The following is a 23,826-nucleotide window of genomic DNA, read 5'->3' as shown; positions in this document are numbered from 1 at the left end:
AACCCATGCTGATTCCAGCACAAAAAAGCTATTTGTGCTACAGAGACAAAAATAACAAGATGCACTCTCTGCGCTCCACCCGGCAGAGGAAAAACAAAATTAAGGCTTTCAGGTTTACAGGATCAAACAAACAAAAAATGAATAATAAAGAAAAAATAAACTTTCTGCGTAGTTCTGTAGGCTTCAGCCCTGCAGGCTCTGCATTGCACCTCTGCACCATTTTGTCCGACCAAATTCGGTGTTTCCGGTTCTGCTCGTGTTAGCTGGGGGGGGGGGGGGGATTACCCACCTCTCGCCCGCCATGTCATGTCAAAGCTGGACAGGAACCCGTGAAAGAGCGGCGCTCTGTGACATCACAATGCGCAGACCGCACACACACGGCCAGCGTCTGCTCTGAAGTACGCAGAGACCAAAAGCTACACGAGCAATTATGCAGCTTTGAACTGCCGGTGGTGGGCAGCCCTGCGGTTGCCCATGGTAACGGGGTGCAGACATGGGCGTGTCAGTTTAGGCTAAGGCTAAGCTAAGCCAGCTGCTGAGACCGATTAGCGTCATGTCGCCATTATCACAATGTTTCGATTAATATGAATTCAGATGTAACTCAAGAGTTTTGAAAACGTTTAAGAGAAAAATACCAATATACAAAGGCTTGAAATAACATCCTCACGGAACGTGGAAGTGGTCCCTGATTGGATGTTTTACCCAAACCAGACTGGACACAGGAAGCCAATCAGGAAAATGATCAAAGCGTAGCCTGTGAGAATATTTTGCCCTGTGGGTTTCTTGGGGGGGGAAAAAAAGATGACCACAAAATAAAAAAGATAAATGAATTAATAAAAAAAAGCTTCACCCGTACAAATTAAGATTCAAAGCAAGGCTGTAGAAATAGCCAGGCCCAGACCCATCTCTGCTATGAAAACAGTCACTACACCGCGAGTCTAGCTGTCTCACAGCCCTTAAATAATGGATATTAATATTGATATCATTCATAAAATCTGGACCCATTAGTAGCTGTCATCGGGGCAGTGTAGTATAATGGGTAAGGAGTTCGTCTTGTAACCTAAAGGTCACAGATTTGATTCCCTGGTAGGACACTGCCGTTGTACCCTTGAGTGAGATACTTAATCTGCATTGCTTCAGTATATATCCAGCTGTATAAATGGATGCAATGTAAATGCTATGTAAAAAGTTGCGTAAGTCGCTCTGGATAAGAGCGTCTGCTAAATGCCTGTGATGTAATGAAATGCTTTACAGTCAGCCATGTTGCTCTGGTGCGATTTAAAGAGGCGGCACGAGAAAGAATGCGTTGATTCCAAGAATTCCAATTCACAGAGAATGAGGTAGAGATCAACAGTATGTTCAACAGGGATCAACAGTCACTACCCCGACACCAGCGTCCGTCATCACAGACCGGATGGAGATGGAGGGGAAGGGTGGTGGGCGGGGGCTGTCGGCACGGTTACCTGAGAATTGTGTGGGGCCGGCCCTCCCGTAGAGGGGCGGGGCCTGGAAGGCGTAGATGACATCACTCTCCGCGATGCTGCTCAGGTCGTCCTCGTCGAAGAAGGACCTCTGGAACCCTGTGGGGTAGATCTCAGTCAGGATCACCTGGCCCGGGACGAACGGATGAGGGAGGAGGGGGGGAAAAGAGGAGAGAGAAAGAAGGAGGGAAAGAGATAGCGACAAGAGACAATCAACAAAATGTAAAAGAATTTATTCACATCTGTTATCAGTCAGATTATGAATTGCTGGTACCTACAGTACGGTTTATTCATTGTTAAAATGTAATGTTTATTTATTATCTAATTAATTTGCTATTTTTTATGTAAACAAAATAGTAATATGATGCAATGTATTATCATGCTAAAAAAATAATAAATATCTGAATCTGAATGAAGGTAGGAAACAGACCGAGCGAGCGCAATGTCAGAGAGCGACTCAAGGTTATTCTCTGCCGGCTGATTGGTCCCCGGCCAGCACAGGAGAGGCACTGCGCCACAGCTCATTGGCTCGTTTTCAGGGGCATGAAGGTGGCTCACGCACAGCTTCCAAATGTCTGTTACTATCCGGCCTGCCTCGTCCCGCCTGTCCGGTTTATGTGCAGAGGGCACAGCCAATCAGTGCGTGAGGAGGGGAGAGAGGGGGGAGCCTATTGGACGCAAACGGGTGCGGTCTGTCTAACAGTACTCCAGGCACTGTTAGCCACTAGCCCAGGCGGACTGAAGTTACCCTCGTGTTTAGAGACGGGAACAGTGAACCGAAACCCTCCCTCCTTCTGGGACGAGTGCGGCAGGTGACCCACCTGCTCCGGGGAGATTTTTCCCTCGTCAGCCACCATCCTCCGCAGGCAGGCCAGGGACCCCAGCAGCGGGACGGCCAGCCCCACCCGCAGGTACCGCTGGGTCCTGGTGCTGAAGACCAGGGTCACTGTCACGTGCCTGCCGAGACAAAGCAGGGCCACGAGCATCAATCCAGGGCACTGACTATGCACCGCTCATTTAGAAAATCCACTATATACACAACCATATTCACCACACCGAAATATTAGAGTATTGGTGCTGAAAGATTTCAGTAGCATCACTGCATTCACAGAACCTTTGAGCATTTCTGCAAGTTTACTGAACATGAGGCCGCTCAACCAGCAAGTTGAGCAGGTACAGTACAGCAACCATGATTTTATTTTATTATTATTATTATTATTACTATTATGATTATTAATAATCATAATAAATAACATTGTAAGGTCTGCAGGCAGGCCAAAGATTTAAAGTACTTTTACAACAGCACAACAGACAAAATAAACAACACAATTGAAAGAAAAGGCCTAGAACCATAAAAACAAGGATGCAATTCCTATGAGCCTCATGACCTATCCACACCCCCTGTCCTGTCAGTCTATGTTTAATCTGGGCTCACACACACACACACACACACCCCCGCAGCTCGCAGACTGGCACACACACACACGCGCGCTCGCACACACACACCTGTTCATAATGACCTTCCGTAACGCACCACGCGCCTGACAAAAACCAGAGGGGGGCAGGCCACACCTCATTAATCCCCTTACCGCCGAGGGAAGCCCCGCTAATTCATATTAATGGCTCCAGTCAGTCCCACTCACGATGGGAACAAAGCACGCGGTGTGTACCTGTGCAGACCCCATAAACAGCCCTTCAGAGTCACCTGACCCCATTAACCCGCTCGCGTCCCCCGAGCCACCGCTGCCCACCCCCGTATGGCCGCGTGTCGTAAAAGGCCCGCTGAGCCGTGTTTTGGGACGCAGATAAAGGCGTGTTTTGGGGGGCAGATAAAGCCGTGTTTTGGGGCGCAGATAAGGCCGTGTTTTGGGGCGCAGACGAGGCCGTGTTTTGGGGTGCAGATGAGGCCGTGTTTTGGGGCGCAGATGAGGCCGTGTTTTGGGGCGCAGACGAGGCCGTGTTTTGGGGCACAGACGAGGCTGTGTTTTGGGGTGCAGATGAAGCCGTGTTTTGGGGTGCAGACGAGGCTGTGTTTTGGGGCGCAGACGAGGCCATGTTTTGGGGTGCAGATAAAGCAGTGTTTTGGGGCGCAGATAAAGCCGTGTTTTGGGGCACAGATAAAGCTGTGAGAGACGATAGTGGGACGATACAGGCGAGAGAGGCCGCAGCGGAGGGGAGACATCTTCACCGAAAATGATTTGCATTTGGATTGCGGGTTGAAATATAACAGACACACACACACACACACACACACACACATAAATACACACACACACACACAAACCCCCCCCCCCCCACACCACTCACACACGCACACACACACACACACACAACTCCACCCCCCCACACACACACACATACAGACAGACACACACACACAGATTCACATACACACACAAACACATATGCAGCTCTATTGAAAGCCCCACCTGTAGAAAGAGAACAATATTACCCACCCAATGAAGACGTCAAAGTTGGACTCCATGCTACAACATGCTCTCTCCATACAGGTGACACACCTCATTCAATAGTTACAGTGAAAGCCTACAGGACGGTAGATCTCTAGGTGTTGAATGAGGTGTGCTTTGTTTGGGCTTGGAGTGAAAACCTACAGGACAATAGATCTCCAGGATCAGGGTTGGGCAGCCCTGTCCTTACAGCTCATTGGTGACGTGCTGTAAGCCCCCCCATTCCCTACTTAATCCACTTCCCCCGGCTGCCAATGCAAATGAACAGTCCCGCTGGTTGACTGTCCTTGTTAAATAAAGATAAGTGAATAACTGACTCACGAATGCCAGAGCCAAGCCCACTGTGATTGGCAGAACCCCGAGTGCAGCTCACGCTGTGATGCAGTCTGGCGGTCACATCCACAGTCCCCACAAAACACACAAGAAAAACTATTTCTGACGTGCGAGGACATACGAGTGTGTGCCTGTGTGTGTGTGCCGGTGTGTCTGTCTCGCATGCACGTGTGTGAGCAGGCAGTGTGTGCGCGCCTGTGTGTGAGAGTGAGTCTACAGCAGGTTAGGTTAAGCTAAGCTGTATGGTTTTAAGTTTGTTTGCCAGACAGATGACTGTGCCCGTGTCTGTAGGTCTGTATGTCTGTATGAAATGTGCTCACCTGGTCTGGCGCAGTGGGATGGGCAGGGAGATGCAGAGGAAGGGGTCGAAGGTGTTGCTTTGCTTAAGGCAGTGAGGGCAGGTGAGGGAGGACCTGTGGAGGGAGAGAGGAGGGGGGGGAGGGAGGGAGAGAGATAGAGAGAGAGAGAGAGAGAGAAAGAGAGAGAGAGAACAGTGATGCTCACGCTGACTGCCACACATTTCCACTTTCCTTCAAAACGCAGAAATGCACCCAAACAGCCATAAAGCACGGCTTACTTTCCAGAAAGCAGCACCACATGACCACACCGTTTGCAACACGCCGTCAGAACTCTGTGCTGGTCTCTCTAGCAGGGACTCAGAAATCTGTGCTGGTCTCTCTAGCAGGGACTCGGAACTCTGCGCTGGTCTCTCTAGCAGGGACTCGGAACTCTGTGCTGCTCTCTCTAGCAGGGACTCAGAACTCCGTGCTGGTCTCTCTAGCAGGGACTCAGAACTCTGTGCTGGTATCTCTAGCAGGGACTCAGAACTCTGCGCTGGTATCTCTAGGTGGGACTCAGAGCTCTGCGCTGGTCTCTCTAGCAGGGACTCAGAACTCTGTGCTGGTATCTCTAGCAGGGACTCAGAACTCTGCGCTGGTATCTCTAGGTGGGACTCAGAGCTCTGCGCTGGTCTCTCTAGCAGATGGGCAGCTGAGGGGGTTGGCCCAACTCTTAACCCAACCCATTTTAGAAGCCCTTTCAGCGCTAATGAGCCATTCATCAGCGAATCCCCTCTGCAGCAGGAGGACAGCAGCTCTCTGCCAGCCAATGCCAGAGGGAGGGCGGCCATTTTTCATCATCAGCGGGGAGAAAGAGACAAAAGACAAGACAAAAAGAGGCACTCGCATTTAACCGAAAGTCAACAGTTAAGGACGAACGTTGATCAAGCCCAGGATTCAGTCCTAAAGGCCCAGCATTCCACTGCTCATTTCTGAAACAACCACCAGGGGGAGACATCCAAACCACATCTTTTGTGCAAGAATAAACATACCTCTCATCGATAGATGTTAAAGTCATGGGCACGGCCGTCTGCGCCACCGTCCACTGGAAGCAAATCTAATTTTACAATTCAAATGTTTACAGCTGACACTTCAAAATTTCAAAGGATTCATAGATGCATAAAGACACTGAATATAGGACTTGGACACTGACAGACCCAAACACACACATTACAGTACGTCAAGTCTTTCCCCTCAGGGGGAAGGGAAGTGACATCATCCCAGCTTCCTGCCGCGATGGTCACATGGTCTGGGACACCTGTGTGACCGCTAAAAGCCCAGGTGACCCAATGTCTTCCTCAGTCCATTGTTCAACACAGGCGTACATAATGCATGTTCATCCCCACACAAAAACATAATGCTACAAATAACAATATTAATATGAATTATAGTAAATCTGTAGGCATGACTGTTGGAAAAAAATCCTAAATGTCATATTGCATCATAATGTCTGTTTTTAAATCAAACAATAACAGTCACATTGTATTATAACTAGTTTCAGCTGAGTAAGCATAATGGTCTTTTTACTAGATGCTATCAGCCGAGCCTGTAGAGTTACAATGGGAGATGATGAGCGCTGTGATGCTGCAGATGCTACAGTGATTAGCACCCTAAACTGGGACGGCGTTAGGTGACGGGCGGCTCTTCCCCGAGCGCAGAGCCTCGTTTTAAATCCCCGTCCGGCTCGCAGCACGCTGGAGATGGTTTTCCGCGCAGCGTTCGGCGCTGAGTGAATACCCGGCTACAGTACGAGCCTCGTGTCAGAAGTACCCGCGAGCCCATTACCGTGTTATTCTGGTTCTGTCTGAGGGCACTATGCTACTGTCAAACTGACGGATATTCGCGTGGAAATCTCTTCCTTATTATTATTATTATTCTTTTTTTTTTTATACCAAGGCCTGGATTGGAACAATGTTTTCTTGAAGTGCAAGTGTTTTTTTTTTCTCCCCACGGATACAGTTTGGCGAGTTCATTTCGCTGATTTCGAATTATCCTCGTGAAGCTAGCCGTTTGGTTATTATCGTCTTCCGAAAACACGTCTGCTTCTCGGCTTCTCAACCAGTCTGACTTTCCTCTTTTAACCTGAAATGCGGCTACGAGTCTCTGCCAGGGGGAGTCGTGCTGGCTAACGGGCACGAGCGCCCGCTAGCTGTGCCCAGGCTCGACCTCCACCTGTCCCCGCCCGCCTCCACTGTCACCCAGGGTGATGGAGAAGTGCCACCCAGAGGCTGGAAGGTAACGAGGGAGAGAGAGAGAACCCTTTGAAGGGCAGGTTTTTCTGGAATGTTTTTTCAACGTTCTAAGCCAGTGTGTTCTAGAACTCCATTCAAGCTTTCAGTCACCAGTAGTGACTGTGACATCATCAGCGTTAGAAAGCTCAGTTAAGAACACACTCTAATCACGTGTTTGTGATCTCACACCTGAAAGGGTTAAGAGGCCTCAGCAAGCTTCCACGGGAGCATCAAGGCCAGCGATTACACCGCAGCGGGATGTGATTCATTTCCCTACGGAGACAAAAATGCATGTAGTCGAGACGCGCCGTCAAAAAGACGGTTAATTTTGGCACTTGGCGGCCGAGAGGGTGTTTTTCGCGTGTAAAGCCTTTGGCTGAGTCAGGGACAAATCTGCACCGCGTTCTCACGGGAGACTGAGGCTCACAGCTGTGGGGCTGAGAGCCCAGCTGGAGAGGAACTGGAAGCGGTCGATGCGTGAGGTCACCCCACTCGAGAGCTCGTCCGCTCGGCTTTTGGGCCCCGCCCACTTCTCCCGCACGGCCGTGTTGATCATCCCGCCTCGGCTGTGGAGCTCATGTAAGCGCATGTATGCAAATGCGCGTCTGTTACAGATGACATCATATCATTGTGACATCACAATGAGCCATGCATTTTTTTTTTAAACTCAGAGACGGACAGGCTTTTTTATTTTTTATGTGAAAAGGCCACACTCTCCTTTCACACACACACACACACACACACACACACGGTTTTATAGATAACACTATCTCTTCACCTCTGATTAAACTAATTTCCCTGAGAACAATAAACCCCAATAAACACCGTCAGGGGGGACATGTTGATTTGGGGGAAGTGGGGGCGGTGCGGGCGAGGGGGGAGGGGGGAGCCGGGTCCGCGGCGTGCTACAGCTTTATCGTTATTGATGTTTCTGCCGGGTAATTAAAGCAGAGCGGAGTGGAATAATTAGGGCCCCCTGTCCGCGCCGGTAACGAACATCCCCCTGCAGACCCAACCGCTTTTCACACAGGAAATGATGTCTTGGCCCTGACAACGAAGGCGGATCTGAGCCTTATATCCTCGTCCAATCAATGAGAACAGGATATTACAGTATCTATTATTGGAGGAGTGGAAAATAGCACCACCCCAGGATATCATAAATTACAGCAGCGGCTCTCCGATGTGCACAAACCCGCACCTGCTCCAGAGGTCTGCTGCTGTTACACACAATGTTATGGCAACGGGAAATTAAGAGTAATACAGGAGAGGCCGTGCATAGACCAGGCAACAGGATTTGTTTGCTTTAAAAATACCCACCAATAGATGCACGCTAGCCAGGTAACAAGAGACAAGAGAGTGAGAAAATCATTAGGGCTCGTGTTCGCAGAAATGAATTTCAACAAAATCAGTCTTTAAAAAAAAAAAGGAAACAAAACAAAAAAAAAGTTTTAAAAAAAAACAGAGCGTGCCGCAGAGCATGGAGAGGAAGGAGAGGAGAGGAGAGGAGAGGAGAGAGAAAAGAGACCGGTGGGAGGAAAAGGAAGCGAATATCGAGTTTGGCCTATCAGAATCGTTTCCTGTTTCCTGTAAGCACTGCATTAGCAGGGTTAAAAAAAAAAAAAGGAAAATTGGTTGGAAGCAGGGGGTCAGTAGACATGAACCCCGATGCAGACCATTATCGGACATCGCTGTCATTACGTCTAAATAACCTTTCACCTTTAGAGCAAAGCCAACGTGTGTGACTGTAGCAACGCCTGACATTAATTAACCCTACTGGGGAGCAGATAAAGCATCTGGCCGTGACTTTGAGTGACTAACACGAACCGCTCAGCGCGCACATCCCATAATCAATTAACCGGGCCGGCAGGAGCGCATGGCAACATCTCCATCTTCACCAAGGGCCTCATGGGAAATCTGGTGGAGATCCTATCAGCGACGGGGTAGGAGAAGAGACTGTGGAATGCAGGCCATCAGAGGAGATAGCACTGCTGGGTTTTTCCTTCTTCCTACATTCTTTCCTTTTCCCTACACTGTTTATTCTTCCTACATTCTTTCCTTTTTTCTATACTTTCTTTTTCCTACATTCTTTCCTTTTCCCTACACTCTTTCTTCTTCCTACATTCTTTCCTTTTTTCTACACTTTCTTCTTCCTACATTCTTTCCTTTTCCCTACACTCTTCCTTTTCCCTACACTCTTCCTTTTTCCTACATTCTTTCCTTTTTGCTACATTCTTTCCTTTTCCCTACACTGTTTCTTCTTCCTACATTCTTTCCTTTTCCCTACACTCTTTGTTCTTCCTACATTCTTTCCTTTTTGCTACATTCTCTCCTTTTCCCTATATTTTGGGGGGGGGGGGGAGACTCACTTGTACTGGGCCTGGAAGTGCTCCTGCACAAAGCTGTAGGGCCCCCCCGGGGCGCTGGGCTGGGGGGGACACGCGGAACCCAGGGAGGGGGTCTCCTCTCCTCCAGGAGGCTCCTGAAACAGCAGAAACACGCCCATAAACACACACACACACATCACTAAACACACAAACATCAACACACACATCCATAAACACGCTCCCATCAGCACACACACCCCTAAACACACTCCCATCAGCACACACACCCCTAAACACACTGCCATCAGCACACACACCCCTAAACACACACACATCAGCACACACACCCCTAAACACACTTCCATCAGCACACACACCCCTAAACACACACACATCAACACACACACCCATAAACACACACACATCAACACACACACCCATAAACACACACACATCAACACACACGCCCCTAAACACGCTCCCATCAGCACACACACCCCTAAACACACACACATCAGCACACACACCCCTAAACACACACACATCAACACACACACCCATAAACACACACACATCAACACACACACCCATAAACACACACACATCAACACACACATCAACACACACACCCATAAACACACACACATCAGCACACACACCCCTAAACACACACACATCAGCACACACACCCCTAAACACACACACATCAACACACACACCCATAAACACACACACATCAGCACACACACCCCTAAACACACACACATCAACACACACACCCATAAACACACACACATCAACACACACGTCCCTAAACACACACACATCAACACACACATCCCTAAACACACCCCCTCACCTCTAACCAGGGGCACAGCAAGGAATTTTGGGCCCCCCTGAAAGAATATCACTCTGGGCGCCCCATTTTTAATAAAAGAAACTGAATTTTATTTAGCTGTGTGCGCCCCAAGCAAGCGATGGCCCTGTGCCTCACCCCAAAACCGCACACTGCTCCAGTTGGATGCCAGCCCCCCTCGAACCACGCCCCTCTCCTCCTGCTCGCCATCCCATTCGCCCATTTGTCAGTTTGTTGCCGTGGCACCGCTGCCAACAGCGATAAAGGCCGCGGTGTACGGCTCACGCTCCAAAACTGACAAAGCACATTTCAATGAGGCGAGCCAGCAAACACGATTAGGCGCGTCAAACAGGGACAAAAATTGGTTTAAAAGAATTTAATTTTTTCAGGCTCTTCATAATTGGTTGGGACGCTGCTGAAAGCACACCTGACCTCTGCAGTTTGGCTCTACCCATGCTAATAATCTACAGCTTCTTCCTCTGCTAATACGCCCAACAGTAAACAGTTATACTGCATGTGATCCCCCTTCAGACGAGAGACAGCAGCACAAGCTGACATGAAGAAAAACTAGTAGAAGAAAAGAAGAAAAAATAGTAAGATTGACAGAAAAAAAAGAGAGTTTGCCAATCATTTTTGGAGAAAACTCAGGTGGCTTGAAAAGAATGCGACGTGCCACTAGTTTATCGATTACGGAGATAGAACTGGCACTTTGTTACCTCACGTCCACAGACTTGCGGGCATAAGTCAGATTCAAAGGTCATCTCACACAGCCAAATCAATCTTATTTTGTGGGATTTATTATATCCTGAAAAACATCGGACTAATGGCTAGGAAACCGCCCGTCGTGGCCTTGCTCTTTTCGACTGTGAAGAAACGGCCGATTCCCTGAGCGATAAAGAACACAGAGTCGGTCACTGATTTAAGAGGCAGTTAAAACATGCCGACACTCATCCCAAACTTACAAACATAAGTTCCATTTCTGAAGTTCATCGAAAATAAAGAGGGTGCGTAGGAGCTGACATCTCTTTTATATCTAAATTTTATGAACCGCCAATTCCACTGCTTTATGCTATGGTCTTTCGTTCTCTTATTAGCTTTTTTTTTTTTTTTTGTAGCAAAGCACCCAGCCAGTAGGCATTGTGAGGAAGTGCACCTGCTTTTTAAGCTTCCATACTTTATACGAAAAAGTTCTGTGGCATTTTCCTACAAATTTTGAATGAGGAAATCTTAGATTAGGAAATTTTTTCTTACATTACACTACATTGCAATCGTTTGGTAGAAACCCTGATCTAAAGTGACGCGCAGCAGTGCAGAAGATCTGTGTTATGTGGAGAAAAAAAAAATTTCCATAGAACACCGAACACCGAAGCAGTTTGTTATATATATATATATATATATATTCTTTTTTTCAGCAAACAGTCAGTTATACTAAGAGTTGGACTGAAATGGCCCTGCACGTATTCCCATATTCTCATTACATTTCAGACATTGACCTCAAAGCCAGACATTCCGGAGTAAGAGAGCTGTACGTGTGGAGATATCAGATCTGTGTTCCTGATTGGATGGGGGGGTGGGGGTCGGGGAAGGGGGGGGGGACTCTATTAATGCAGTGCTCAGTGCCCTGTAGTCTCAGACTTCAATCGCACAACGCTGTGACATTTCAGACAAACCGGGCCCGTGGCATTTTCCACTCCACACACAGACGCCAGTGGGGGGAGAAGCATCGGGGATTACATCTGAAGAGCCTTTCAGAGGCCTTTCTGAAGCTGTGGCCCAGACGGCGGGCAAGAGAAGCACAACGGCCTCTCACGAACAAACTACCAAAATAAACATTCTGAAAATGAAAAGAATAAGAAAAGAAAAAAAAGAGGAGAAAAACATGTCCAAAAACGTGTCCATCCCTTTCCTGGGGTTTCCCAGGACTCCACCTGTCCCTGATGGAGCCCAAGTTCAGCTGACCTTTGACCTCTAATCTTTTCCAGCACCGCACAGTGGTGGACTCACACTAGCCAAATCCTACCACACCCTCTCTCTTTCTATAATCCTTTTTTTGCACACCCACACACACGCGCACACAGGCACACACACACACACACACACGCACACGGTTCTCCCTTGACATCTTCCAGTGGTCTCATCGGCTGGTATCCAAAGCAATCATTAGTATGTCACTTCCACAAACATTTCTACCAGGAGACTGAAAATGATTTAATGGAGGAGTGTTTACCTTGACGTACTGACCGAGCACGTAAATGGCCTTTACAAGACAAGATTCTGACATGTTTAGCACACCCAAACAACCACACGGCTCGATAAACTCACATAACCCACTCCCTCCGCGATTGCCTTCATAATCCTGTTTGCACAGAGCCGACCGCTTTGCGCTGTTATGCGCTTCGCAACGCGCGGTTTACAACAAAACGACGTCGGCTTTCTGGCGCGGCTGGTGCCACAGCTCAAACATGACCTCCCTCAGAACTGGCCTGAAAGAGGAAGAGGCAGATGGTGACAAAGGAAAAAAAATATATCGGGTATAAAGACGGCAGACATTAAAGAGGTAAGTCTAAATATAGACCCGTTCTCCTCCTCTCCTGGCCTCACGCAGCACGTGCCAAAGCTATTTTTGCCAGCCTGTCGTTACAGAAGCGACTCTTTCGGGCACGCAGCGCTGGAAGAAAGAGGGGAGGAGGAGAAGAAGAAGAATAGCAGGAAGGCGTTTCTCACGTTAGACTGAGGGTTAGAGCGAGAGGATCTGAGAGACAGGGAGCATTTTGCCATGAACAGCGGCTTATGCTGAGAAATTATTCACGACAGCTCTGCTCTCAAGCAAATAAGAGTTCTAACAAAGGACCTTTGTGCTTTAGTATATTCACACCTGACGCTGTTTCAGATTTAACTGTGTCTTGTAATGCCATAGAAAAGTATCATATGTTTTTTTATTTAACCTTTATTTGCCCAGGGTAGGTTTGCTGAGCACGGATTCACACTCATACACATTCACACCTGGGAGCTGCCCAGTACAACCACAATCCTCTATTGTTGGCCACTGAGCAGCTCATAAATCACTGTCAATCACATACATGCACACACACACGTCACACTCAAATGACTTATTTTCACTCCTTGCATCTCTTCCTCGCGTCCTTCCCTGGGAAGAGACAGCAGATGCCGAGGCTACGCTCAGCTATTCAGCCGCTACGCCACACGTAATCCCCGAACCTCAACGCCAAAAGAAGGAGTTCATCCGCGTGCCCTGGTGCGCAGAGATGCGCTCAAACCCCACCCCTAAGTGCCTCTGTCAGGATAACAGATAACTAGGGTTTGAGGAAAAACCACTGCAGTTCTGACTCTGACGGCCAGCAGACAGAAGATCTCCACTGATGGGCGGTGACTGACAGCTTCCTGTTCAGTTGATTCGCCATTTTGTCTCCATTTCGAGGAGAGATCCCCTCTGAGGAAGGTCTTTCCTGTACAGGCACTGAGTAGTTATGGTGATTTATTACGTGAAACATAAACAATAGGCAGAGGGAACGCAAGCCAGGTCTCACCAGTTCCACATCAGGGCAAGTTGTAATGGACCAGGAGAAAGCATTACTGGAATGCAGCCATCCCACAATGCACTGCCTGTGGGACGAGTCGTTAAAGTGGCACAGAGGGGTTCTATGCGCTTAGATGGATTTACCATGCCAAGCTCGTTAGAAAGCTCGTTTAGGAACGCTCCGTGCGTCCCACCTGAGCCTCCTCTCTCTGGGGCTCGTTTTCAGGTGCTGACTGCAGCAAGAAACCTGCAAGCGAATGCAGAGTAATACAGAGGCTACACATTAAACGACAGCTTTGAGGTAAACACACCGCAAAACAAATTATACAGAACCCGTGAATCCAGGTGATGATCTACAGGACCTCTAGACGGGAGGCGTCCTTAAATATGCATGAACCCTTTGGATCACATCCAACTTCCAGCTCCCGAATTTAACAGAGATGATGGTTCAGTGCCCTTGCGAGCGATATGCTAAAATTCAGCTCTACCTACCTGATAATTCAGTGGCTCCAAACCTACTTAATGAAGCTGACACAGGTCCTCTCCTTTCAAACTCATCAAAAATATCCCCAGACTGGCAGGTTTTTTTTGTACTTTACAAACAGCCAGATTTAGGCTTTGCCTTCTTCAGAAAGACACAGATGAAATGGGACTAGCGTTTGAGGCTAATGCAGCACTGTTTCAGGCTGTCTGAACACAACTGCAAATGCCCAGAGACCCTGCAGGAGCTTCAGAGTCACAGTACCCATTACCTACCTCCCTCCCACCCCCCGCTCGCTCGCTCACTCACTCACTCACTCATTCACTAACTCACTCAGTCACCCCCAGCTCACTGGCTCACTCACCCCTAGCTCACTCGATCGATCACTCACTCACTCACTATAATTGAAATTTCAATGTTAAAAGACAGACAAACGTATCGCAATTATTAGTTCTTAAAAAAGCAGAGGCGGAAGAAGGATAGTACATACTACATAGCAGATACAGGGTTGAGTAATGATCACATGATTGATTTGATTCCAGCCATGATTTCATTTGTGATTTAGAACTTTGGCGCTATAAACACCACAACCTCTCAGACAGCTGAGAGCAGGGTGCAGTACACCAGTCTACCCCCCACCCCCTCCCGTCCCGGATATGCCCCCCCTCCCTGGCTGTCATTGGAAAGCCCTTTCTCCACACCCAGTGCTGGCGACAGCGGGGGGGGGGGGGGGATTTCTAAAAATAGGCCCGCGTGGAAAGGACAGGAAGAGGCAGCGTTCCTGTCCCCCCCTCCCCCCACCCCGCGCAAGCTCATGCCACGCCGCTGTTCCGCCATATGCTCACCCCGCCGGCCTCAAAAAACCCGCGGCCGGGCCGTGTTCAAATGCGTCCGGCAGTCACGCGCCACCGCCAACTACCCCCCCCACCCCCACCCGACCCCCACTCCCACCCCCACCCCCACCCCCCCTTTCCGGGCGGCCACCGTGCCACTGACTCACCCACAGACGCCGGTGGGCAGGACCCCAGAGAGTGACGCTGCTCATCGGCGGAGCGGGTCGTGATCGGGAACACGCGCTGCCACGGGAGGGTCCCGCTGACTGTAGACCTTCCAGGGATCAAACAGCACACTGTGCACTGCTGGGTCTTCCCTATATCATTACTGTGATAAATATCTATACCATTATGTGGAGTTATATGGACTTTATAGCAGACATTTATGTCTGTATTAATATATTATACGCATTCATTCTGACAGGAAATGAATTTTGTTTTGATAAAAAGCCCTTTTAAAAACAGAACCGATGTCGTCCAATGGCATCGCACACAGTGCGCTGTGAGCTCAGTGTCATTCTCACTCAATGGCAAATAACTGCCTGTCTCCTCCGTTTAAACTCAAGAGTTCAGATCAATATTAATATAAATTTTAATATCTTTGAACTAACGGGACGTGCTAAATAATCACTTTCTAACCTGAGGAGCAAAAAAAAAACCCCACAGAAATCTTCCCTGGGTCCCTTTCTATGGAGCACGCAGCGTAACCGCAGTCAGATTGGATGAGACGCGAACGTGAACAGAAACAGGAAATGGAAATGAGTCCGCTTTGGGGGTTTAGGCAGCGGCTCTGCGCTGTCCTCTGTGCGCTGTCCTCTGTGCGCTATCCTCTGTGCGTTCTCCTCTCTGCGTGACCCTCTGTGCGTTATCCTCTCTGCGTTCTCCTCTGCGCGTTCTCCTCCGCCACGCGGGCCCTCAGACCAGCCGCTTCGCCCCGCGGCTCGCTCAAGCGGAGTCCTTAATACCCAACCGCCGTTTTCAAAGTTCCCTCCGTGATGACTTCCCCCTGTTTGGAGGTCACGGTCGCTAGGCAGCCACGTTCCGGGGGGGGGGGGGGAGAGAGGGGGGGCTTTTTCGTGACCGTGCCGTTCAGCCGGGGGGGGGCGGGGGGCGAGCGAGACCATCCAGGGCCTCCCGAATTAATTCGAAAACCAGAGCTCTCCCCGCCGCCTCTGCTCCGCCAAAGATAGTTTTTTTTTTTTTTTTAAGAGGGCTCGAGGAGGGACGGAGGGAGTGGTTCGGAGGTCAAGAGCGAGGGGGAGACGGAGAGAGAGACAGATCGGGAAGGAACAAATTGATACCCGCGCTCGGAGATTTGTGGCCTCGGCGCTTGGCGAAGGCGCGACCGCCACGGCGGAGGGCGAGCTCTTAAAGTGAAAACCGCTCCGTCCCGGCGAAGGATTGATGAGGCAGACGGCGGTCAGAGTTTCTCCTGAATACGTCGTGTGTTACACCTTCGAGGCATTCAGAAAGTGAACTAAATCAACAGTCTCCTATTTAAGCAACCACACGCAGCCTAAAAAACACACAACGGCTCAACATAAAAAAGGTAGTTCTCAAAATGGGGGAGGGGGGGGTTGCACAGAGACAACGAGGGGAGGGGCAGTGAGGGCTGAAGGAAGAAGTAGTTAATTAGAAACCAAAAATAAAATGGCATCCAACCAGAAACAAAGTTGTTAGAGGAGCTTAAAAAATTCCCAATTACCATAGGTAAGTTCTGGAACCACTGCCATAAAATATGCTTTCAAATATTTTTTTTTTTGCCTGTCTTAGTAATTAATTGAAGTGAGCCTATTCAAACAGTCTACTGGAGTGAAGTGTGCATGGGTGTGTGCGTGTGTGTGTGAAGGTGTGTGTAGCAAACTGCCAGGCCAGTGGTGGTGCTGTGAGAACCCAGAGGCCATGGCCAGTGGTCTGCTGCAGAGACCACAGGACTTCCCACACCACAGGTAAGACACAGGCCATCCTTATCCCTTATCACATCACAGGTAAGACACAGGCCATCCTTAACCCTTCCCACACCACAGGTAAGACACAGGCCATCCTTATCCATTATCACACCACAGGTAAGACACAGGCCATCCTTAACCCTTCCCACACCACAGGTAAGACACAGGCCATCCTTAACCCTTCCCACACCACAGGTAAGACACAGGCCATCCTTATCCCTTATCACACCACAGGTAAGACACAGGCCATCCTTAACCCTTCCCACACCACAGGTAAGACACAGGCCATCCTTAACCCTTTCCACACCACAGGTAAGACACAGGCCATCCTTAACCCTTCCCACACCACAGGTAAGACACAGGCCATCCTTAACCCTTTCCACACCACAGGTAAGACACAGGCAATCCTTAACCCTTCCCACAACACAGGTAAGACACAGGTCATCCTTAACCCTTTCCACACCACAGGTAAGACACAGGCCATCGTTAACCCTGCCCACACCACAGGTAAGACACAGGCAATCCTTAACCCTTCCCACACCACAGGTAAGACACAGGCCATCCTTAATCCATCCCACCCCACGGGTAAGGGGTGGGGCGGGGCCATCATGCCGAGGTGCTTCCCAGCTCTAGCACCGCTGAGGCTGCCCAGACCTGGACCCCACTGCTCGGCTCGTTTCTATGGCGATGCGTCCCATTACGCTGGAGGAAAACAAACCCTCACAGATACAAGCGCTGCTGGTCAGCCTGCTCAGCACCAGAAACGCCACGGAAACAGCCAGCAGGACGGACTCGCGCCTGCCCGCCGGCCCTGTTCTTTCAGTGGCTCTGAGTCTTCAGCAGCTAAAAAATTAAGAACACATTAAAAAATAAATAAAACAATTCGCCAACCCCACGTTGAAACTGCGCTCGTGCTGCATGCGCTTACGACAGTCAGCAGGGATAAGGAAGGGGTACAAATGGGATTATATTTAAGTATGCGAACCTAATCTTCCTCTCTGATCTAAATACTAAACTGCACGGGGGAATCAGCCCAGGTGAAGAGAGAGCAGGCCGAAGGCCTTAATTAGCTCAGTGGAGCAGGATGCTGAAACTGCAGCCAGGAGTGACATCATTACTCCCCCCCCCCCACCCCCCCCACAGGTACCAAACTGGACAGGGAAATGGCACCTCGGCGTATTACATAATATTGGAACAAGGAAGGGGTTTTTTTATTTGACTATATACAAGATTTTAGCTGAAACCACCAACCTTAAAAAAAAAACTGCACAGCAAAGCTTTGAGATAAACCCCTTATGACTCATCCTTCACACCGAATCGCCCGCCGTCGCTGTGGACCCAGGGGCCAGACTCGGGCCCGGTCAGGCGGAACACAGCCACTCCACCCCTTCAGCGAGGTACTTCGGCCCCGGCCGGCCCGGTGAACGTCTGGCCACACGAATGGATGGAAGTCGTAAAAATGAAAACTATTTAAGCCACTCCGGACTAACACGGGCCTGCCAAAGCAACAGCAAATAGACAAATAGACAAATAAATAAATAAAGAAAGAAAGAAAGAAATAAAAGCAGAAATAAATAGGTCCCTGTGCCGCGAGTCCACTGCAATCTTCTTGTGACAGGTCGAGGCAGGAGGAAGGCTCTCAACTAACACTGCAACGGCCATCATGTTTGGAAACATTGTGATATGAAATAGTACGGATCTATGAATTATTATCTAAAGTAAAGCTGAAAGCATTTTATATCAACCTTCAATTCAATTTCAATTCGAACTAACACAAAAATATACAGCCTAATATCAAACCTCAGAGAATGGAGATGGCTGTATAAGCCCCTCAAACAATCTGCCAATCGGCTGCGAGGATAATTACCACTGAGTCATGATATGACCACTTTTCTACCGATAATAGGTCAAAAAAATCATAAAAACATTCATTTCTGCACCACTAATCGAGGTCATATCGACCTCCACGACCAATGTTGACGTGTAACCGACGTCAAAATTCTTGGTAGGAGTCCTCAGCGTCTCATTGGTTGTTGCAATAAATTCGATTTTACCAAAACAACTCATTGCCATTGAACAGTGCCCATTCTGTATTTAAAAAAATAAATGAAAAGATGGGACAAAATGTTCAATGTATCTGAATGTTTCAAGCTTTCCTGCACCATTGAAGCCAACTTATAATATTCACAGAGGTAACAGAACGTTTCCTGAGGAAAAGTCGTTGAATATTTCAGGCCAGTTCCATTAGAGCTCTTTAAATGGTAAACGGGCAGCGTGTTTTCCGGGTTTATTTCATCCAAGGTTCCGTGAGCCTGGAATGAAATGTGAGAAGGAAAAAAATATCATCATAAAAACATGATGTAAGTGCAGGAGCAGGCTGTGTGGTAGGCCAGTGTTCAAAGGAAACTGATAAAAACGTGTCCTTTTTCAAAAGAGTGGAACACACAGTTCTACCTTTAATATAAGCCAGGGCGTCAGGAAAGCCGACCGATTCAATTTGAGAAAATCTCTCCAACTATTCACATTAACAGAAAATCCTCCAGATTTAAAAAATAGCATCGACACATCTCTTCCATAAAACAGGTTTCGTGGGAAATAAAGTGCTATTCCATTTGCACAGATCTACTGAAGTTCAGTGTCTGTTCAAAAAAATGCACATGAAACAAATGCAGGCATCGTGCATTCTGCCTCATGGTCGTCATTTTGATTTGAATTACAAATTTGACAAGCACAGAAGAAAAACTAACAATTGGACACAACCATCCTGTCACTCCTGCATTTAAATGCAAGTTAGCATTGTCTGGTGCCCCATAGCAGTGCTATTGATTTGCCAATAATACTTAGCCTCAAACATAAAACAGTTTCTAGTAAGAAGTATCTCTACCTAACTCAAAGCAATAGAAAAGGTAGAAGTAGAAGGAGACACAAAAGAAAAGGCCTTTGTTCAGCAAACTTACACCCATGTGACCAGAGTCCTGCCCCAGAATATTGAGGACTAATGTTCATGCTGATTGGCTGTTAGGATTTTCTTTAGCTCCTCCTCCTTCCCCTCCATGTTTTCTTGTGCATGGGGGACATCCTCTTCCTGACAGGGGATTTTGGAAAATAATGGCGGACAGTTTTCCACTTCCTCTGAGGTTGATCCCAGAGTCAAGCACGCATGCTTTTCTGAAGCACGTCTAAGGTCTTATTCTGCATTCTTAAGAAAACGTATCGATTCTCAACCATCTTGAGTGAATGCAAAAAAAAGTGTGCTAGCTACCACCGGTGTAAGCTCACTGATTTCCACCGAAACGCATCATCCAGACCTCCCTAAAAAACCAGCAAAAGGCACAGAAATCCGTGTCGAAACTGCTGTGCTTTGAGGCCTTGTGGGGGGGAGGGGGGAGGGGGGGTGGGGGGGGGGGAGCTGCAACTGCCAGTAGGCGAGAGGAGCAAAATTAAAAGTTCAGAGTGATAGAGCGTTTTGCTGTCAGCACACCGTTAAACAGAAAGACAGGACCGAGCGAGCAGTCTCTTTCACCGCAGAAAGTCACGGATGGACGGGGGGGGGGGGGGGGGGGGGGGGGGGGGTCAGGGGGGGCGGGGGGGGGCGGGGGGTGGGGGTGAAGAGTGGCTGGTGAAATTAAAGAGCTCAAGGTGACAGAAACTCGCTCACCCTGAACTTGCCATTTATCTCCACACACCTGTGGCCAGTTGCAGTTCTTTATTTTTTATTTATTTATTTATTTATTTATCTTTTTTACACCGTGCCTTCAGAGTGCAGCAGTGTCTTTCTCTGCTTTTGACATCTTTATTTGAAACACAAATTCACACAATTCACTAATTTAGACACCTAAAAAAATTCCTGCTGATTATTGACGATTTTGAAAGAAATATATCATGTTCACCAGTATTCAGAAGACTAACATTGATGTTGAAATGTGCCATTGTTTGGTTAATGACATGTTTTGTTGAAAACTCAGGGATCTACAGGGTAGTTTTTTTTTTACCAGCACCTAAGGACTTAAGAAGAATTTTAAACAGGGAGACTGTGAGGCACATTCTGTAGGGTGGCCAACTGTCAACTCCTATATGAATGCTGCAGTTTTGATTCCCTCCCATAACAGTCCTGGCTCAATGATTCGAGCCGTCTGCAGCCCTCTCTGCTTTTCCCTTTTTGTCTGAACAAGGAGGAAAAATACACAAGGTGGGCTGGGCTGTCCTCCATATAGTACACGACTCAGGCCTAACCACAATGTGAAAATCAATGAATTCAAATCACTGAAGCACTGCATCGCTGCATACAACAGCCCTCCCCATTTTAACTTTCATTAGCCCAGTGGTGGACAGGAGGGGTGCACAGCGTAGTAAAAGTGTAGATTTATAACCCAGTGGTTGCAGGCTTGATTCCCAAGTGGGGCTATAGCTGTTATACCTTTTATACTTACACTTGTACCATTTATACTACCATTTATAACCTGAACAGCTGTATAAATGGGTTCTGTGGTTTAAAAATATATATAATATATATTTTTCCAAGGCATTCTGGGTAAGGGCTGAGTTCATAAATGTAGATGTAGGCCTGTAGTTTCCCACTACATGCTGCAGGCACAATTGACTAGGCCCTGATGACCCTGATGGCCCTGATGACCCTGATGGCTGTGCTGTGTGTGACTAGGCCCTGATGACCCTGATGGCTGTGCGGTGTGTGACTAGGCCCTGATGACCCTGATGGCTGTGCGGTGTGTGACTAGGCCCTGATGACTCTGATGACCCTGATGGCTGTGCTGTGTGTGACTAGGCCCTGATGACCCTGATGGCTGTGCTGTGTGTGACTAGGCCCTGATGACCCTGATGACCCTGATGGCCTTGATGGCTGTGCCGTGTGAAAGCGGCCTGAGGACAGGGTGAAACCGGGCCCAGCGCCGGCAGCAGAGCCGTGGCGTGCCGAGCCGCCGGTGCGGGCGTTAAATATTCATACCGCCAGCCTTTTAAGCGCTGTATGCGAGCGGTGAGCGGATCGTCCGATCGATCGCGGCCCAAAACCTCCTGCCGCTTTTTTTATGGAACGGCTTTTAAGGTCCTTCCCTCTCACCCCTGGGGCTGCTTTCGGTCGATCACAGGGGAGCTCCCGCCCCCCCGCCCCCCCCCCCCCCCCCCCCCCCCCCCCCCCTCCCAAACCTCAAACCCCCCCGCCCCCCCCCGCCCCCCCGCCCCCACCCTCGCTCCACTCACAGAAAAGTCCGGAGCATCGAGCCACAGGGTCAGGAGGTTCAGGGTGTAAACAAGGCACTGCTCCCCCCTCATCTCACACTCTCAAAGCTTCAACAGATGAGAGGCCGAGGCCTAGCCTGACTCTAACCCACTCCGACGCCTGACCCTAACCCTGACCCACTCCAACGCAAACGCCATCACAAACGCGAGAGAGAGACAGACTCGGGAAGCCGAGAGCAGCCGACGTACCGCCTGACAGACCGCGGTCCGCGCGAAGGCTTCCCATTGGTCCGGTGTGATGAGGATTAATCAGAATGACAACCCAAGCCCTATACTTCCCCACAGTCAGCGTTGAGCCTCGCCGATGCGCTTTCTGTCCATACGCCAGATCGTTATCGGAGAAGAGCGCAGAAATCGCCCCCGAACTCCACGAAGACGAGCAGCCGAACGAGCTTCAGAAAGCGCCTTCAGGAGGCCTCCCCTGTCCCTCCTCTGCCCCTTCTCTCCGAACGCCTCACAAAACGAGACCCCAGTTTCAGCAGACGCTACAGAAGACAGACCGTCTGGCAGGGAAAACGTCAGGAGGGGTCGCACTGCGACCTCCTTTACTCTCCCTCTCTCTCTCTCTCTCTCTCTCTCTCTCTCGCGAGGAAGTAAATCCTGTTAAGCAGCACAAGCGCCACAGGATTATTCCTCCCTCTCTCCCTCAATCTCTCCCTCCCTGCCTCCCTCCCTCTCTCTCTCCCTCAATCTCTCCCTCCCTCCCTTCCTCAATCTCTCCTTCCCTCCCTCCCTCTCTCTCTCCCTCTCTCCCTCACTCCATGCCTCCCTCTCTCTCCCTCTCTCTCCCTCCTTCCCTGCCTTGCTCTTTCTTTCTTTCTGTCTCTCTCCTTCCCTCTCTCTTTCTTTCTCTCTCCCTCTTTCCCTCCCTTCCGTTCACGGGCTCCACGCTGCGGGAACGGCCCGTCTGTTTCCACAACGATAAAAAAACCGCCCCCCAGGACTCCTCGTGTGGGGCGGGCCGAGCAGGAGATCACAAACCGCTCACCTTCCCCCTGACGAGCAGGAGTCAGCTCCCAGGGTTCCCCCTGTCCTTTTAAGATACGAAACATTGGGGGGGGGGGCTGGGTCCAGGGGGGGTCAGAGGGTGCGACGCATCCTTCATCCTCATCCAAAAGTGATACTGGATTAAGAGCTTAACATATAAAAGCAGATCCATCCCCATCTATTTTAACCACCCGCGCCCGCCCCCCCACCCCACCCCCAAAAAAACACCCCACCGTGCGAGAGATCCCCGCCACGCTGTGTCAGAGGCGCTGTGCTCTGTTGCCAGGGACCTCCCAGGGCCTTAGAGACTTTGATGATGCAGCTCGAGCGCCGACAGGTTTTAACGATCAGATTCTGAGCACCTGCGGCCCCTCCCTGCCGGCCCAGAGCAGAGGCGCAACATCCAGGTTCAGAAAGTAAAAGTCCATCCCGGTATTTCCCTCCAATCACCCAGTATTTGCTAATCAGCACAATTAGATAGATTACCTTCATTTGTACAGGGAAATCCCACTGAGAACAGGGTCTCTTTCACAAGGGAGCCTAGATCTGAGCATCAAGCTGACACATAAATGCACAATAAAACAACTCCATACATACACACTGAAGCCATTTAACAGAGCACAAGTTACTCAATTAAAAATTGTGCAAGAGAAGGATCAAACGTCTTTGACAAGGGTTCTAAATTGCCCCAGAAGAACCAGAAGAGGAGAGCTGAATATCTTTCAACGGCTCAGTTCCGCGCACGTGCTGC

The 23,826-nt window shown here is 49.2% G+C and overlaps 1 protein-coding gene across 1 annotated transcript in view; it reads right to left on the bottom strand.

Moving 5' to 3' along the window:
• The window catches only part of LOC118216078 (ubiquitin carboxyl-terminal hydrolase 43-like), a 55,748-nt gene that overhangs the window by 20,040 nt on the left and 11,882 nt on the right, over window positions 1–23,826 (bottom strand). The window contains 4 exon segments of the mRNA XM_035397097.1: window positions 1,464–1,608; window positions 2,303–2,438; window positions 4,603–4,695; window positions 9,218–9,330. Of these exon segments, the coding sequence (XP_035252988.1) occupies window positions 1,464–1,608; window positions 2,303–2,438; window positions 4,603–4,695; window positions 9,218–9,330 (487 nt within the window).

Source organism: Anguilla anguilla, chromosome 17 (genome assembly GCF_013347855.1).
Source record: "Anguilla anguilla isolate fAngAng1 chromosome 17, fAngAng1.pri, whole genome shotgun sequence".
Taxonomy (NCBI): domain Eukaryota; kingdom Metazoa; phylum Chordata; class Actinopteri; order Anguilliformes; family Anguillidae; genus Anguilla; species Anguilla anguilla.
Note: the sequence above shows the minus strand (reverse complement) of the source record. Positions and strands in the feature narration are given on the sequence as shown.